This window comes from Miscanthus floridulus, chromosome 10 (genome assembly GCF_019320115.1).
Source record: "Miscanthus floridulus cultivar M001 chromosome 10, ASM1932011v1, whole genome shotgun sequence".
NCBI classification, from domain to species: domain Eukaryota; kingdom Viridiplantae; phylum Streptophyta; class Magnoliopsida; order Poales; family Poaceae; genus Miscanthus; species Miscanthus floridulus.
Window position 1 is genome coordinate 97,562,899 of NC_089589.1, and position 17,436 is coordinate 97,580,334.

General features: G+C 44.6%; 2 protein-coding genes across 7 annotated transcripts; one reads left to right on the top strand and one right to left on the bottom strand.

Annotated features, from left to right (window-relative positions):
• Window positions 1–132: 132 nt before the first annotated feature.
• On the bottom strand, window positions 133–6,188 carry LOC136486891 (ultraviolet-B receptor UVR8-like). Of its 6 annotated transcripts, none has more exons than XM_066483956.1 (15): window positions 5,819–6,188; window positions 5,403–5,479; window positions 4,780–4,858; window positions 3,945–4,001; window positions 3,299–3,394; window positions 3,116–3,209; window positions 2,570–2,612; window positions 2,423–2,468; window positions 2,302–2,342; window positions 2,097–2,199; window positions 1,928–1,982; window positions 1,750–1,816; window positions 1,575–1,611; window positions 705–784; window positions 133–596 (listed from the first exon to the last, which is right to left on the bottom strand). In XM_066483956.1, the coding sequence occupies exons 1-15, from the start codon at window positions 6,060–6,062 to the stop codon at window positions 471–473; spliced, it is 1,245 nt and encodes a 414-aa protein (XP_066340053.1). In that variant the 5' UTR covers window positions 6,063–6,188; the 3' UTR covers window positions 133–470. The 6 variants fall into 6 exon arrangements, with proteins under 6 accessions (XP_066340053.1, XP_066340051.1, XP_066340054.1 ...); XM_066483954.1 differs by having other exon boundaries at window positions 3,299–3,400; XM_066483957.1 differs by having other exon boundaries at window positions 3,299–3,319; window positions 3,945–4,004.
• Window positions 6,189–11,315: 5,127 nt separating this feature from the next.
• LOC136485167 (probable glycosyltransferase 6) lies at window positions 11,316–12,899 on the top strand. Its single transcript, XM_066482104.1, has one exon. The coding sequence runs from the start codon at window positions 11,394–11,396 to the stop codon at window positions 12,711–12,713; it is 1,320 nt and encodes a 439-aa protein (XP_066338201.1). The 5' UTR covers window positions 11,316–11,393; the 3' UTR covers window positions 12,714–12,899.
• The last annotated feature ends 4,537 nt before the right edge of the window (window positions 12,900–17,436 follow it).

Genomic DNA, 17,436 nt, shown 5'->3' on the forward strand with positions numbered 1-17,436 from the left:
ACTGATATATGTACATTTTTAATTGTACAAACAGGATTAATTTAATAATTGATTCATGTATTATTTACACAGAAACACAGCAAGCATAGACACCAAGCAGTCAAGTACTCATCATGTACACGAACAGCTTGCTGACACCTCGGGCAATGGATTTCTTATTAGCTGGCAAAATAATACATAACCACCCAATAAATGAAGGAAAGACTGGAACGCTATACACTGACCTGTAACTCTGATGCATCACAAAATGCATCCAGTTTATCTCTTATTCTGCTTGATTTACATGCCCCTCACTCGATCAGGGGTGGTAGTATCACTCTGTTCTATAGACTATATTTCTCTTCACATAGATGCAGGTCCAATATCTGAGCTTCTTTCTGCTGTTTATGTGCACTTCTACTGAGTATAATTTAATAATTAGTCCAAATCTCCAAGACATGCTTATCTGCTGTCTGCAGGTGGCATGTCAGTCAGCCCTTGGAGTACTCGTAAATTGCACCAGTATGATTGAAGCCGCATGATACATGGACTGCTCTTGCATTCTTGCCAAAGGGAACCATCATAGGTTCAAAATAGTCTACGTCGCTTCCATGTCCCTGCAAGTAGCAAGGCAGTTTGACCATATGACTGGCGTCCTGTGGGGATTATGCATGCTGCACATCATCGCCATCAAGTAGAAACGGTTGTGGCAGAAAGCAACTCACCAACTGTCCACCAGAAGAATGCCCCTCTTCAAAAAAAGTTCCATTGGCGCCTCCCCAACCCCATGTGTAAATGTCATCACCTGGATGTTTTGAGCTGCTCAGAGCACAAAGCGATAAAGTATAACTGAAAAAAAATCTATTGATAACTAAAACTACCAATACATAACACAGGCAATCTTGTCATCCATTCACCTTAAAAAGCTAGACCAAAAGAAAAAAAAATGAACTTCACTTAATACTCTGCCCCAAAAACCTTACATTATCCATATTGGCACAGTTTGGGCCACTACCCAGAACCCTGACAGAGCCTCCGATGTTTTTAATAAATTTACAGTCCTTTTCATACCTAGAACTATGAGTTCAGAAGATCCAATATCAATTTTTAAAGATACACAGTTAATCTGATTCAACCTGCAAATGACCTTTAGGACCTGTGGGGGGGGGGGGGGGGGGGGGGGGGGGGGGGGGGGGTTGGGATCCAAATCTTTGGGATACAGTTCAAATTTTGACCTAAATCCAAGAAATTCCTAGACCAGTTCCTTGCAGTATGTTTGTTAAAAGGTTAACACTCACCATAGTAGGCACATTGCTAATCTGACCCTCAGACAGACAAGTGTCAGATTATAGTGAACACAAAAGAATTCAACTCAAAAGTGTCACATCAAAGTATAGTCTAGTCTACTGTTCTATATTATTCTTGCTAGAACTTTTAAAACAACCTTTTTGACCTACAAGATACTATCAAAACAAACCATGTATGGAGCCCTTGATTGAGACAGCTGTTGTCAAGACTAAAAAAGGAGTTTCTGTTAGCATTTGCTACTAATTAGAACCAACATACTAGAGAAAAAGAAGCATAAATTATAATACCTGAAATTACAGCTGTGTGCTTCCAACCACAAGATACCTACAGAGGGCAAATGGTCAAGGACTCTCATGTCCAGCATACATTTTAGAGCTTAAATGTCCAACATACATCAAACAAGAACTGTCTTTAAGTGGTGCAATATATAAAAAAATGAGATAGGTGCCCAGAAGCACAAACCTTAGATACAGGAAGTTTAAATAGCGAGCTTTTCAAAATTTCTGGAGAGCGAACCATATCCGTACCTCTGGTTAGAGATAATCATGTAAGAATACAACTTCGGCATTGGATGCACACTGATATATGTAGGATACAAGATGATGTATGAAAGTTCTTGAAAAAGTCATAGATGAAATACCCCAGACCAAGGCAGCCATTTTCATTTGAACCCCAAGAATACAGATCACCGTTATCTGTAAATGTATCAGCGTATATGTTTCAAAATTGTATGACAAGTTAACAGCTGAAAATTTTGATAATTCCACATTAACAAAATACAAAACAAAGACTGCATCAAACACCAATACCTGTTACAACACAAGTATGGTAACCTCCACAAGCAACTTCTTCTGAAAATGGTATCTCTTCAACAATATTTGGTCTGAATGCTTCGTTTGATCTTCCAAATCCCTAAAATGTTTTGTTAAATCCAAGGAAATGAAGGGAGATAAAAAAGTATTTTAGTAAGGGAAGGGAAAAAACAAATGCCAAGGTGGCCTGATTGGATACCACCTTCTCAGTCTTCTCCCCAAATATGAACAAAGTACCTTTTTCTGCAATTTTGACAGGGGGAAATCATAAGATGGGTAATTGTGATTTGTACAATTTGAATATTGCTTTTCTGTATGCTTACCATCAATGCAAGCTGAGTGCAACATTCCTGCAGCTATCTTTTTAATCTAGCCAATGCATAAACAAATAGAAATAGAAGACAATCACTACATGACAATAAGAGAACCTTTTCTGATTAATAGGCATGTTCAGTTTCAAGTCAAAATACCTTGATACCATCAAAGTTTTTGATCAATCTTGGAGTATATTCACTGCACAAGTGAAGATATAGTTATCAATCTATTATCTTTCAAACAATTTAAAACCACATAGTACAAACATATCCAGAATCATCAGACCTATTTTACCCTAAGATATCCGACAGAAGCCTTCCAAGTTTCAAACTTCTATATCTATATGTCATCAGTCATTTTACTCAAAACTCACACTACAATACTACATAATCTAACAACCTTGTTCAGTTTAAGGAGCACAAACAATACCCATATATGCCACACCAATTCATTCGTCACAAGCTTTAACTGCTTAAGATATTTAGAAGGCCCATTCCCTCTTAAAATCATGCACATAGCTCTCTTGTGTACTTAGGCACGCCAGCTTGTAGTAGAAAATTTTCCATCTCTTATGGTTATGGATTTTCTTATCTTCTTAATAGATGACAATGAATTATTCCATGACATAGAGTACACACACAATTAAGGTCCAGCACAAATTTTTTACAGAGTAAGTTTTTACGAAATATATATTAACATACCTTGAGGTCAGAGAAAATCCCAGGATGATAGATTGACGGCCATGTCCGAGCCTACCAGAACCAGCAGCTCCCCAACTCAAGACTTCACCTTCCTCTTGAGAAGTAAATGATAGCAGAGATTCAGACTCTCGAAGGTAGAAATATTCAAATACAACTGGTATAAAGCACCAATTTCTTAGTCACCTGTAACAGCAATTGAATGCTCTGATCCCAGAGCAACCATTTTTACCCTGAAGTCAGTCAAACAATCAACCTTTGTTGGGGTAGAAACTACTTTACCTGCCCCTAAAGAAAGAAAAACTCCATCTCAGAAATAAAACTGCCAAAAGGATAATTGATGGAAAATTTTCCTTAGCACGATCTACCATAGTCCCTAGCAAAATCTTAATAGAAACATGATTATGCTGCGTGAAAAATAATATAAAGACATGTATAGTGAGTTGAAACAGTGGTCAAGTAATACCAAAGAGCTATGAAGCTATCTATTAGGATTTCCTAAACTAAAAAAGGCAGACCCAGTGCCGGAGGCTCCCACATGAGTGGGGTCTGGGGAAGGGATAAACCGAGATAAGCCTTTCCCCCGCAAAATATGCGGAGAGGCTGCTTCGAACCCACGACCTGGTGACTCAGTGAGACAGCTCTCACCACTGCACCAGGCCTGCCCTTCTCATACAGAAATTTTATTATGTTTTGTGGGATCAAGCACTCATCAATGTTAGTAAGTTGCTGTTGATAGTGTCAGAGTATAAGAGATACCAGAACAATTCAATTATGATATCACATTAATAGGTGGCATTAAGGAAATAAAGACCGGGCATGACACTATTACCTTTACCAAGGCCAAGCTGGCCACCTGAGTTTCTGCCCCAAACAAAGAGCTTACCATCTGCTGTTCAAGAAAGTCAAAACACAAAATTTTAGTGGAGATTGGTAATACAATTATTACAATGCAAATATGTGCAGCACAAATAAATTTGGGAAAGAAATAGAAGAGATGGTAATCACACTTCTTTTCTGTTATACTTATCCAGATATCAGTAAAACATTATTATGGTGTAATGCGTTGTATGCTGCAGTGCAGCATTCAGTGACAATAACCTTAAAAAAATAAATACATTTTACAGAGCATATCACAGCTCAATTAGCAAATGAGCAATAACATATTTCAATTAAGGTGCGATCGCACTTAGGTCTAGGGAGAGTGTACAAATCCATATGGCCCTTTTTGCTTGAAAGTGCAACCTACCCAATATGTATTTTGGTTTATCAAATCCGTTGTCAATATCTAGTAGAGTAACTGGGGCCATAATAAATATTATAATGAACTTATTACAGCACCATACCCACATGTAGCTTCCACGCGATAAATGGCAATATTCCTGAATCATGAAGACTCAGCACTAGATCAATATTCAAACAACTAGAAAGGCCAAAAAAGTTTATTTCCTCATCCCGTACTTGTGTGTTTAGGCCCACACAAACAAGAAGCAAGGAAGCACAAACTTCTACACCCGAGAAGCTTGAACTATCTGCTGCTCCATTAAAAATCTATAGTAACATAGAAGATGGCTCCCTCCATTCCGTCTGCTATCATCAGTTAATAAATTCACCTTATTATGGTGAATAAAATCAGGCACCTAGAGAATCTAATTATTTTCTATTACCGGTAACTGCACAAGAATGATGGTTGCCAGCTGAAACTTCTACAACTCTCTCGTGAAATCCAGAAACTTCAACAGGCCCCTACATGAAAAGGAAAAAAATAAATTATATACTGTAGACAAAGGAAGGACACAGTATGTGGAATAATCAGATTCATATGGTTCGTAGCTTATAGAAAAAAGCATCAAATTCATTCAAAGCACAGATAGGAAAACCAAAGCTAATTGAAGTTATACAGAAATAGAGTGTTAATAAATGTTGTGAATGACCAGTAATACCTGCTTTGCTTCTTAAGTCTGATGTATCTACCAACTGATGTAAATGACTAAACTTGACTCTGAAAAGTGCCAGTAAAATAATATTGTCTACTTCGAAGGGTATCCAAGCCCTCGCGGTAATACCAAATGTACTTTTTTACTGAAATGCACGATAAGTCCTAAGTAAATTGGTTAGCGTTGTATGAAATAGGAGACACGATTGTTCCCCCCAGTTAAATGTTAATGCATGCAGCTTTCAATTACTTAGCCAAGGTTTTTTCTTCCCTCAGCTAGGATCCATGCCAAAGCTCTGTGCTAATAGACAATGTGGAAGCAAACATCTGAAATACGATGGGCAAGAACGGTACCAGCGTATGTGTAACAGAGGATCCTATCCCGAGCTGCCCAAAGTCGTTCAGCCCTGTAGCAAACACTCGCCCACTTTCTGCATAAAAACAGAAGGGAGGGCCTCTGCCGCATTACGACACCACAATTCAAACAGAAATAAAGAAATGCTGATTGTTCACTTGCTTATGCTAATTTAGGCCGGAAGAGCAGGGTACAACTTTTATCACTCCGACTCAGAGCATATGGTCAAAATCAGCTCATTACATATCTAGCAATGTTATTATGGTAGGTAAACAAAATCATTTAACTGCGTGAACCAAGACAACGAATTAGCTCTAGGACTCTAGCATGATCTCCGCTCTCGTAGTACTAGACGGGCAGATGGTGATATTAAGTGAATGAAGATGAAAAGGTGGGGAAGGAAAGCGGGGCATACGGGTTAGAAAGAGGGTGTGCGCGCCGCCGCAGGCGAGGGAGGCGGGCGGGTCGGCGGCGCGGGCGAGGAAGAAGGGGCAGACCGTGGGGCTCCACCGCGACTCCAGCGCGCCCAGCCCCAGCCGCCCGTAGTCCCCGTTCCCCCACAGCGCCACCACCCGCTGCCGCCGCGGCGCCTTGGAGGCGGCTGCGTCCGACGAGAGCCACCGCAGCAGCGGCGGACACCGCCTCGTCGCTCGCCACATCGCGCTCGGGCCGGAGCGGAGAGAGGAAGGTGGAGCTCGCGGCGACGGCGAGCCCACGTCGGCGACACAGGACCCAAGACAGCGTTCTCTGGAAAAGACAGAGAGGCGGAGCGCAAACGGAGCGAGCCCAAGGTGTGATGGCCTGATGGGCTACAGTGGGCCGTAAGCGTTAGGATGATGCAAAGATCCCTGCGGTTTGGTGAATATTGGGCTTACAATGGTTTTTTTTTTTGTTTGGCCTTGCCCATGTATGGATGAGGTTTCGCTCAGAAAAAAAATGTATGGAGGAGGTTGAGGTGGCAGCTGTAGATTTATGTATTTGATGCTCCATTAGGCATGTCTCAATGGTTATTTCACGAGGTTTTATGCATATTAAATAGGGTGTAGTAAAAATGAAATCTTTGTATGTTTTTTTAAGGTGGAGAGTGAGGGGAAACGTTTCATCCCCACGAAAACGAGCGTGCACCGTTTCCAACTCCTTGGAAACCATATGAAAGCAGCGTTGAGGGAGAAAGTTTCATCGTCGTCGATCCTGTGCGCGCGCCTGGCCATCCTTCCCGCACCCCGCCCCAATCCATCCCTGCGCCCCGCCCCATCCTTCCTGCTCCTGCCATTCTTCTTCCCCAATCCTTCCCGCGCCTCCGCATGTGCTCGTTCCCTCCCGTGCAGAGTCGAGCCGAGCAGCTGGGGCGGAGATCCAGCGCCCATGGATCTAGCACCGGTTGAGAGCTCCGGGCGGCGCGCATCCCCTCGCCGGCTCCAGCCGGCTGGCCATCGCTCCCGTCGACCCCACTGTGGCCGCCTCTCCCATCGTGGCCGCCGCTGGTCCAGATGCAAGCACGGCGCGGCGCATCTCCGGGGGAGGAAGCAAGGTGCGTGGCCATGGAGGCTCAACCCGATAGTCTTCATCCAGTGGGGATCCTCATCGGCGCAGGTATCACAGGTTATTCCGCCGCCACCACCACAATCTGCTCTGCCATCGGCACAAGAAAGCACCAGATTTTGGCCCAGGTTTAGATGCTGAGTAGCGTGGGAGGACCCTCCGTGCTAGCTTTCTCCGTACTTTGATAACGTGTTCGTGCGTTGCTATGGGACAACTAAATCTTTTGTAATAAAAACATACGGATCGTATGATAAGATAATAGTACTGTTAAATTAAATACCGACGTTAAAGTGACATTTAATTCAAAAAGCAAAGCTCGTGAAATTAACACAGTCATGGAGAGCGCGACGTCGTAGACTCACAAACTCTACTATATAGATATTTTCCTAATATAGCTAAGATAATATTTTATATCGGCAGAAAGAATTCTCTGATATCTATTTCTTTCATGCGCCAATAAATCCATAAATAAGTTTCGCTGCATCTCCATATAATCCTGTACACACAGGTTCGAGTATATATGTAAATATTAGTGCCTGTCACATGGATAATACTACGTATCTTAAAAAATCTCTCATAAAATTTTAAAATAAAGTATGTTATACTCACTGTATAAATATGTGTGGCTTTAGAACTATTCCACACATACATATATTGTAGAATAAGGTATCCACTTGAGTGTCTATTCCAAGATGTTGAATTAGGTGTTATAATTTTTAATTTCGACATATTTTTTAGGTCAAAGCAACCAATGGTGATATTTTTCTTAGTGGTGCATAATTTTATGGTGCACCTCTTGACTATCTGAGTAAGGACAAGTTAGCACTGTAAAGGCTCAGAAAAGCTGTTAAGAAGGCTAAGGTTGAGTTTTCCTCTACTATGCATACTAAAACCTATGTCCCCATTTATCATTGCCGATATTTTTTATGCAAAGCAATTCAACATTACCATGATCAGATATAAGTTTGAATCTCTTGTGAGCAATCTCATAGAGGGACTCTTATCCTTTATGTGATCTGCCTCAAGGATATTGGCAGGACGATGGACCCATGTTAGAATATCGCACCAAAAAATGTCCACATTTTGTCTACGATTTATTTCTCATAAATACATGCGGGTACTATGATAACACTAACTACACCAAATGAAAGATTAGAGAAAATATGTATTGCCTCCAGAAGAATTTATTTATTAAGTTCTTTGGACTCTATAGGTAGTTTTGAAATATCAGTTTGCATGTCTTACCTTGTATCCTAATTCAAAATTTTGTAGTTTAATTAGAATATTTAGGTGATGATATATATATAATATTCAATACAAGAATAATCTATGCATGATCTTCTTGAAAGATTTTTGTAGTATAAAGACATCTTCGTTTTCATGCATGCCCATGCTAACACTACGGTAAAAATAAAAGAACAATATATCAATTAAAAAATAAAAACAAAACTCATGCTCAAAGTCAAAGAGATAAATTATGGATGCTTGAATTTTGTCATCCATTATCTACCGGCGTACCTATAAAATAGACTGAATAAACAATTAAACATAGATAGAAAACTAAATTAATGAAAGGATCATTGTAAGACATCAATTGTCTCATAGCTTCGGACAATATCATAAAGCTACTAAAAACTTTAACCTTGCTCTAACCTCAAACATTGTCCAGATAAATGGATTACAATGAAAGAAATAGATATCAGAAATTTCTTTCTGCCAATATAAAACATTATCTTAGCCGCATCACGGAAAGATCTATAAAGTAGAGTTTGTGAGCCTGCGACGTTGCGCACTCCGTGACTGTGTTAAATTCATAAACTTTGCTTTTTGGATTAAATGTCACTTTAACGTTGGTATTTAATTTTTACAGTATTGTTATCTTATTATGCGATCTGTGTGTTTTTAGTATAAATTGTTAGTTATCCCGTAGCAACGCACGAGCACGCTACCTAGTTTAATCCAAAAAGAAATGGTGTCTGGTATCTACTGTCGTGATGGACCATGGATTGGGGAACGGGGATATGGGGAAAGGATTCAAAATGAACAGACTCAAGGGCAATTTCAGCAAGAAACAGCAATCGAGGGCGATGGAATACGTGAGCGTGAAACCAAATGAAAGGAGAAAAAGCTATCCCTTTTGCAAATGCAAAGAGGGAAAGTAATTAAATATAGACAGATTTGGCAAGGTTCTGAGAAATGCAAAGATGTTTCTTTTGTCTTAATTCTCTTTTCTTCTGTGTTAATTCTCTTTCCTTTTGCTCGTTGCCATGTATGCTGGTGCATGCAAACATGCAATGTGTATATGGATAACACAATAATTTTCTACTTCCTATTTTGCTGTGATTCCTCTATCACGTGACATGCAATATTCAATCAAGGAGAATGACACGATCAAACAGTAATTAAGATTAACCTGTAATCAATGTGCATGCAGGAGATGTCGTGGGATCGCAGGCATAGGCAGACGGACGAACCAAAATAAATGTCGCACCAAAAAATATCCACACTTTGTTCATTTTAGTCGTAGGAGATTAGTTTGTCCATACTGATTAGTTCTTCTTCATACCCCCTTATTATCATAATTATTTCATACGTTTATGGATTGGGATAATGAGAGCTTAATCCAGTGCCTACTGCAGATTGTACCTTTAGTTCAATATTTGGGACAATGGGACTTAATCCAACGCTTACTCCGGATTGTATCTTTAATGATTTACAAATTTCGGTGTAAAAGAATTTGTAGATCGAAGTGTGAAATGAAATTTTAGCGTGAAAGCTACTGTGATAGCTATTGTTAGAAGTGAAAGTGGCAACATATTTGTATGGCACATTTGATCACCATACCATGCAACAATTTAGTATTGTGGCTAGTCTATGAAACTGTGAGATGAAACCATGCAACGAGAGAGGGGGTTTCGTTCCGCAAACCAAGTCTACAAAACTGAGGTGGCACCTTTGGAAACCATGAGATGAAACTCCTTATTGAGACTGGCCTTATGTGGTACACCTTATTCAAATTGCTTATATCCTATATCTTGATTCCTAATGCGTTTGGACCATTTTATTCCTTGTAATTAAATCTATGATTTAATACCCGTGTTTTGATGATTCTATATATGTGAGATCCACCTGTGTAATGGTAGTAATCCAGGCACTTCAATTTTACTACTACACCCTCCATTCCAAAGTTTTGGCTTTTCTAGATATTTTTTTACTATGTATATAGATATACGCTATGTTTAGATATATATTCCAAACAATGTAAGTCAAAACAACTTATAATTTAGAATGGAGGGGCGTATTTTTTAAGTCTTGATCATGACTGACTTTAGCATTGGCTAAATTTCAGTTTAGCTTAGTGGATGTTAAAACTAAACATACCATGTTTCCTTAAGGGTCAATTACCATAAAGGCGCATCGTGATACTTCTAAGATATACTAAACCAAGGGCATATTTAGATCACCTATGAATAGTGAATGATATTATTACAATCGAGAGTTCGGATAGTAGCAATGTAGTCTATTTTGATCCTTAGATTATATATTGTTGTTGAGTCGCTAAACACCAATAATCTCCTATTAGACAGGCGCTCGTAGGTCACGCCCGTCATAACAGATAGACTTATCATTGGTGTCTCATGGGTACCACACGTGTTGTCTAGAAATAGCCACGGTTGCGAGATATATGAGATGTTTTTTTAGAAAAGGAAATATATTAATATCCCAGCCTCTGCATCGACCAATGCATATAGCTGTAAGATACATGAGATGTTAAACCTAGAGTTTGATCCCCATATGTAGGACTTATGAGTACAACCATTGCTGCTATGTATTGCTTGGTTCTCAACCTGGGGAGACATTTGGAATTTCAAATTTTGATTTCTTAAACTATACAACTAAATATCAATTAGAATTGATTTCACATGATTTGTATTTTACCAATTTATTTGATAATCAAACAACATAGTCGAATTAGAACCATTTCCATTTCGTTATGTATTTTTTTCATTGGAACCCAGTTCAATTCATGCAATCCAAATCCGAAAACCAAATGGAGCCTATAGTGAGGTTATATGAAGTAGAATGTGGTCTATTTTAATTTTGGGTACTAGTAGTTTTATCTCTATGGTAAGTCAAAATTGTGTACTAGCAGCTCCGGTCAAGCAAACAGGATATGCGTTCTCAAAATTTTTAAACTGCACTCTAAACGCCGCCGACACTGCCATCCGGCCTTCCCAGGAATAAAAGAATGTGGCAAAACCAACAGTTTCTCCGATCCCTAGCCGCGTCGCGCGCCGAGACCGACGGCAACGCCGAGCACCTCACGTGACTTGATCACCGCCCGCCCACCGGGGTTGCATGCATCGCAGTCAGCCCCCGCGCGCACTCCTCGATCTCCTCACTCGTGAATCCCGGTCCACACTCACACGCCACACTCCTCTAGTCCCATGGCCGCGCCGGACGCCGCCGCTTCGGCGGCGAGCAAGAAGGGCGTGGCGCCACCGAGGCCAAGCAGCCGCGCGCGCGACGCGGTCGTGTTCGCGACCGGCGTGGCCGCGGCCGTGCTGGCGTTCCTGGGGCCGGCGTCGATCCTCGTGCCCGAGCGCACCGGCCTCGTCGCCTTCCCCGTCCCAGGCCCCGCGGACGGCCCGCGCACGTTCTACGACGACCCGGATCTCTCGTACGCGCTCGGCCGGCGCGTCACCGATTGGGACGCGAAGCGCGCGCAGTGGCTGCGGTCGCGCGGGCTCGGCGGCCGGAACGGCGGCGGTCCGGAGCGCGTGGTGATGGTGACCGGGTCGCAGCCGGAGCCGTGCAAGGGCGCCGGCGGCGACCACCTGCTGCTGCGGTTCCTCAAGAACAAGGTGGACTACTGCCGGCTCCACGGGATCGAGCTGCTGTACAACAACGCGCTGCTGGAGCCGTCCATGGTGGCGTTCTGGGCCAAGATCCCCATCGTGCGCGCCGCCATGCTGGCGCACCCGGAGGCGGAGTGGGTGTGGTGGGTGGACGCCGACGCCGTGCTCACCGACATGGACTTCTCGCTCCCGCTCGCCAGGTACCGCCCCTACAACCTGGTTCTGTACGGCTGGCCCGAGGAGGTGTACGAGAAGCGGTCGTGGGTGGGGCTCAACGCCGGCGTGTTCCTCATCCGCAACTGCCAGTGGTCGCTCGACTTCATGGACGAGTGGGCTAGCATGGGCCCGGCCTCGCCGGAGTACGCCCGGTGGGGGAAGACGCTCAGGGACACGCTCAGCAAGAAGTCCGACGACCAGTCGGCGCTCGCGTACCTCCTCCTCACGAACCGGGAGCGATGGGGCGACAAGACCTACCTCGGCATCGACTACTACTTCCAGGGCTACTTCGCGGAGATCGTCGGCAAACTCGACGCCATCGCGGCGCGGTACGTGGCGGCGGAGCGGAAGGGTGGCCCGGCCCTCCGGCGGAGGCACGCGGAGTGGGAGCACCTGCGGTACGCGGCGGCGCGGAACGCCGCCGTCAGGGCCGTCGTCCCGGGCCCCGACGGCGGCGGGCAGTCCGGGTGGCGCCGCCCGTTCGTCACGCACTTCACCGGGTGCAACCCTTGCGGCGGCAAGCGGAACAAGATCTACACCAGGGAGATCTCCGAGGACGGGATGCGCCGCGCGCTCGGGTTCGCCGACGACCAGGTGCTCCGCGCGTACGGCTTCCGCCACGCCGCACCGCTCAACGACAGCGTGCGCCCGCTGCCGTTCGACTACCCCGCCGCGCGCGCCCGCAACCATTGACGGCGACCGCGGCGAGGTGCATGGAGCGCTGCGGATTTCTACGCGAAAGTATAAAGGAATTGGGCCTTAGGTGTATCACGTTTTCTACCTCTTTGGATCGTTGATAATTGATACTTAAAAAACCTTTTTAGTTTGATCGACGAAAGCTAAACAACGATACTACAATAGAGTGTGTGTTTATCAACCTCGCTCCAGCACCCGTTTTCCTGTTTGTTCCATTGGCACTTGATTTGAGCTCTCTTCGTTTTTCTCAGCATTGGAGTGACGAGCTGTTATGGCAGTGGTCGGTCCCGTGCGTGAGTGTGTCGGCGGCTGGGGGCAGTGGCAGGCAACGAAGAACAGAACCCTGATTTCCCCCGTCTAATGAACTCTTCCCCTCAGGACTCAGCCGAGTTCCTTCTCTGTTCTTCCTAGATTCTTGCTACGTTTCCCTCTCAAACTCCATTTAGTTATCCAAGTTCGTTACTTTAGAGAAAAGCCACGGTAGTAAGACCTTCCACAGCGCACGCATGCAGCGGTGCTTCGACTGGACAGAAGTTTTGGCGCTCTTCTCTTTCCACACGTGCTGCAGCGAAGCTAGGCCTTGTTTAGATCACCTCCAAATTCCAAGTTTTTTCACCTTCTCTCCATCACATCAATTTTTGGACGTATGCATGGAGCATTAAATATAGGTAAAAAAAAACTAATTACACAATTTAGTTGTAAATCACGAGACGAATCTTTTGAGCCTAGTTAGTCCATGATCGGACAAAGTTTATCAAATACAAACGAAACGTGCTACAGTGTCCAGATTGTAAAAATTTGGCCCTGATGGTGCCGGCCTGTGCTAGGAAATTTGGGAGCAGCGAGCACAAACAAATACGTAATGCCCACTCTAATTTAGGACTCACTCCTCGATATTTTTTTCTAGAAAAATGTGCAATGTAAAAAATCCTCAGAAAAACATACATAGTAGTTTTTTTTGAAAAAAACAATGCACATCTATAGATTGCATTGTCAAAAAAAATTAAGATTCAAGCTTATTACTTTCTACTGTTCATGGGTTCACTGAAATTAAAACGAGTAAAACTACAAGCTAGCTGTACGTAAGAATGAAACAAAACATCACAGTAATGTGGCGAACACAAATAGTATGACATCACTCATGCTGTGGACAGCCTAATACGAGTGCAAATAGCCGAAGAAGACCCAACCATTTCCTGTGCAGCCGCCCACCTCGGATCGGCCGTCGGCGACACGTGCTCCCTATTGGACGTCTGAGAGCGAGTCTTCCTCTTCAGCTCTTCCGAGACCATCGATAACCAGCCACGCTTCTCCCATGAGATGCCACGAAACCCTTCTGAAACCTGCGTGCTCAGTCTCGCGTCTTGTCTAATCCACCGGCTAGTGCAATCTCAGGGTATTAATCAAGTTATCACTGCAATCAAAGAATAATAATAAGCAATTAATACTTACAGGCGCAAAACCTGCAATACGTACTTGTTTATATCTATGGCCAAGTCAGGAAAAAAAAAACATTTCGGACTTCGGAGTCAAGGGGGCAAAGGAGGTGCTCTTGCTAATAATTAACCTAGCTACACCCTGCAAGTCTGCAACAAAAACGAAACGTGTGGTGCCCTTGCGCATTTTGCGTGCACCGACGTGTGCAGGCAAACATAGAGTAACTGTACACTGGCCTCGGCGGGCGTGGATCTTCGAGCTACTAGCTAGTATGGATTACTCCCTTCTGTCTTGAAAAAATATTAATTTTTAGAGCTTGTGTAGGCCTGCTTGGCTTCACTCTTTTAGCTGTATTTTCAACTTCACTAGTCAAATAGAGACAACTCTACAAAATCTGCTCCAAAAAAAGATAGAGTTGAGGACCAACTCTAGATGTTTTGTGAATAACCTAAAGTTGTATTGTAGAAACTCCATCTTTTTTTATAGAGCTACTCCATATTAGAGTTGGTGGAGCAGTCCTAAACAAGCTCTTAAAGATTTCATATGGTTCCAATGATATAAATAGTAATTGGTAAAGCAAATTAGACCACATCATAGTACAAATAGTTTAAGCGAACAGAAAGCGCTGGTTGCTTGTTTGATTGTGGCAATGGTTTCGCTTCCTATCCCTATGAGAAGAAAATGATGAACTAGAAACCCTAGTGGAAGAAGGGAGTGATGAAAAATAAGTAGACGAGGGGGGGGGGGGGGGGGGGGGCGAAGAGGAGGAGGTTCAATGAAAACTATGGATTCAAGAGCTATGGCATCGTGAGAGAGGCGCGAGGCGTCCACAGTGCGCACTAGAGAGCAGGGCATGTGTCTAGTGATGGTTGATTTTTCTCACAATTAGCGAGAAAACGGCCAACGAGATCGAATAGTGTTGAGAGGGGAACGTTATGCATGTTCCATAGGCTCATAACAATTTCACATCATGATCCATTACAAATAGGCCTAACCAAACGGTAAACAATGGAATTAGATCACACCATTAACTGATAAGGTCCAAAAAGCCTCAACCAAACAACACTTTAGGGCCTGTTTGGATCACATCATGATCATAAATCAATTTTTTGTTAAGGCGATACTATATAAAAGAATATACTAGCATCTATATTTTAATGTTATATCTAACTATACTGATTTTGTATCATAAATATTTATCATTTTATAATAGACTTTAGTTAAACCTAAAAAAATTGACCTAGGATAACTCCATAAGTTGATTTATTCAGAGACAATGGAATAGCTTGATAGAACTTGTAGAGTGAACGACTCATGTATACATGGGCTTACGGCTTACCTACAGGCTAGAGCTTAGCAAGACCATTTAATTGTTGAGACATATGGTTTGTTTGGCAGCATGAATTGATCCTAATTCTAGCAAAAATAGCTATAATCACTGTCCAACAGGTCAGAAGAGAAATATTTCTCTTGAGAATCATTAGAATCATTTATCGTTTTTATGCCTACCAGGGAGAAACGACCGCCGCTAGCTAATTTCGCATGCTGTTTCTTGCCGGCCTCAACCGTATTTTTTAATTAATTCTTTTTAAGTGTAACAAGTTAAAATGAGTTGTATTTAGGTTGTTCTTAGCCCATAAAAACTTCTGAACTATTTTGAAGATTTTGTCATTTATATTTTTATGAAAATATACTTTTTGCGAATAATAATCTAGTATATTTTAACGAAACTAAAATATATAAATGGACATAGCTGAGGCCCACATGTGTCGGATACAGTGAGAAGGGGTACCCTAAGCAAGAACCAAAAAACGACTGTTTAGACTTCGTAAAAGTCGAAACCAGCTAAACACCGCTGGCCTCAGCCGATTCTCCGACTCGCCCGAGGCCCCCTCACCGCTGACCTCGGGCGATCCCCCACCAAAGGCCTCGGCCGACCCCTTCTCGTCGCAGGCCTCGGCCGGGCCGCCGACCCTCCGTCTCGCGCGAGGCGGGCTCGGCAGCACTCCGCTGCCTCTTCCTTCACCCGTTCCTCTGACAAAACGTCGTGTCGCATTAACTCAGCCAACTGCTGCCCCTGACATCGGCCGCATGCTCGGCACAGTACAACGGAATGGCCGACGGGACAGGAGGCAGGACTAGGCAGAGGTTACCCGCCACTGTGCTAACCACTATGCACATGGTTGACGCCCATGCCTCACTATGCTGCCAACTCCTGCTCCGAGAACAACGCAGCGTGGGGAGCCACGTCTGGGATACTGTGGCCTCGGAATCAGTACCCAGGACCAATAATTTCCTCCAAGGCCTCGGCAGTTTGCTTCAGGGGCTCGGCAGCCTGAGGATCCATGTCCGCCGAGCCCCCCACGATGGCTCGGCCTCGGTATCTGCAGAGCCACAGCTCCCTACGACGTCATCGCACGATGACCAGCACGTCGTCCGCCATGTCCTGCATCAAGCTGTACTGGAGCCCCACGACGCACAAGATCACCGGCGCGTCACTTCTGCACGACAAGGACGGGGCCACTCCATCGACCATACCACAACAGTGGCCGGCTACAGGGCTCGGACACGCCACCCCCATTTATAGAGCAGGAGGTCTCGACATCCTGACGCCAACTCCGCTTCGCGCGAGGCTCCCCAGGGAAGGCCTCGGCAAGGAACGCCGTCTCCGCCCCGCCCGAGGCTCTCCACGGAAGGCCTCGGCAGGAAGCACGTTCTCCGTATCGCGCGAGGCCTCTCGCGCGAGGCCTCGGCAAGGAGCCTGATCTCCGTCTCGCGCGAGGCCTCATTCTCTGTGTCGCTCGAGGCCGGCTTGTCCGTGGTCCGTCGCCCCCCACCTCGGTCGACCCTCCCGACAGCGCGTCACGTCTCATTAATACTTTCAACCACTCCCGCAATCTCAGCCGGACAGCGGCTCAACGTCACAGAATGGCCGACGTGACCCGAAGTCGCATCAGCGCCGTACCGGCTGGGACAGGGCACGGCGGGGGTTACCGGCAACTGTGTCCCAGCACTGTGTCCACGATCAGCGCCTGGGACAGAGTATGACGGGGGTTACCGGAAACTGTGTCCCAGCACTGTGTCCACGATCAGCGCCTGGGACAGGGTATGACGGGGGTTACCGGCCACTGTGTCCTAACGCTGCACCCACGACCCGCCGCCCGCTCAAAGCCTCGGCACTGTACACCGGGGCCTCGGCAATCTCGGGGTTCGTGCCTGCCGAGACCCCCCACCGCAGTACAAGCCTCGGCACCGACCAGGCCTCGGCCTCGCGCACAATCTG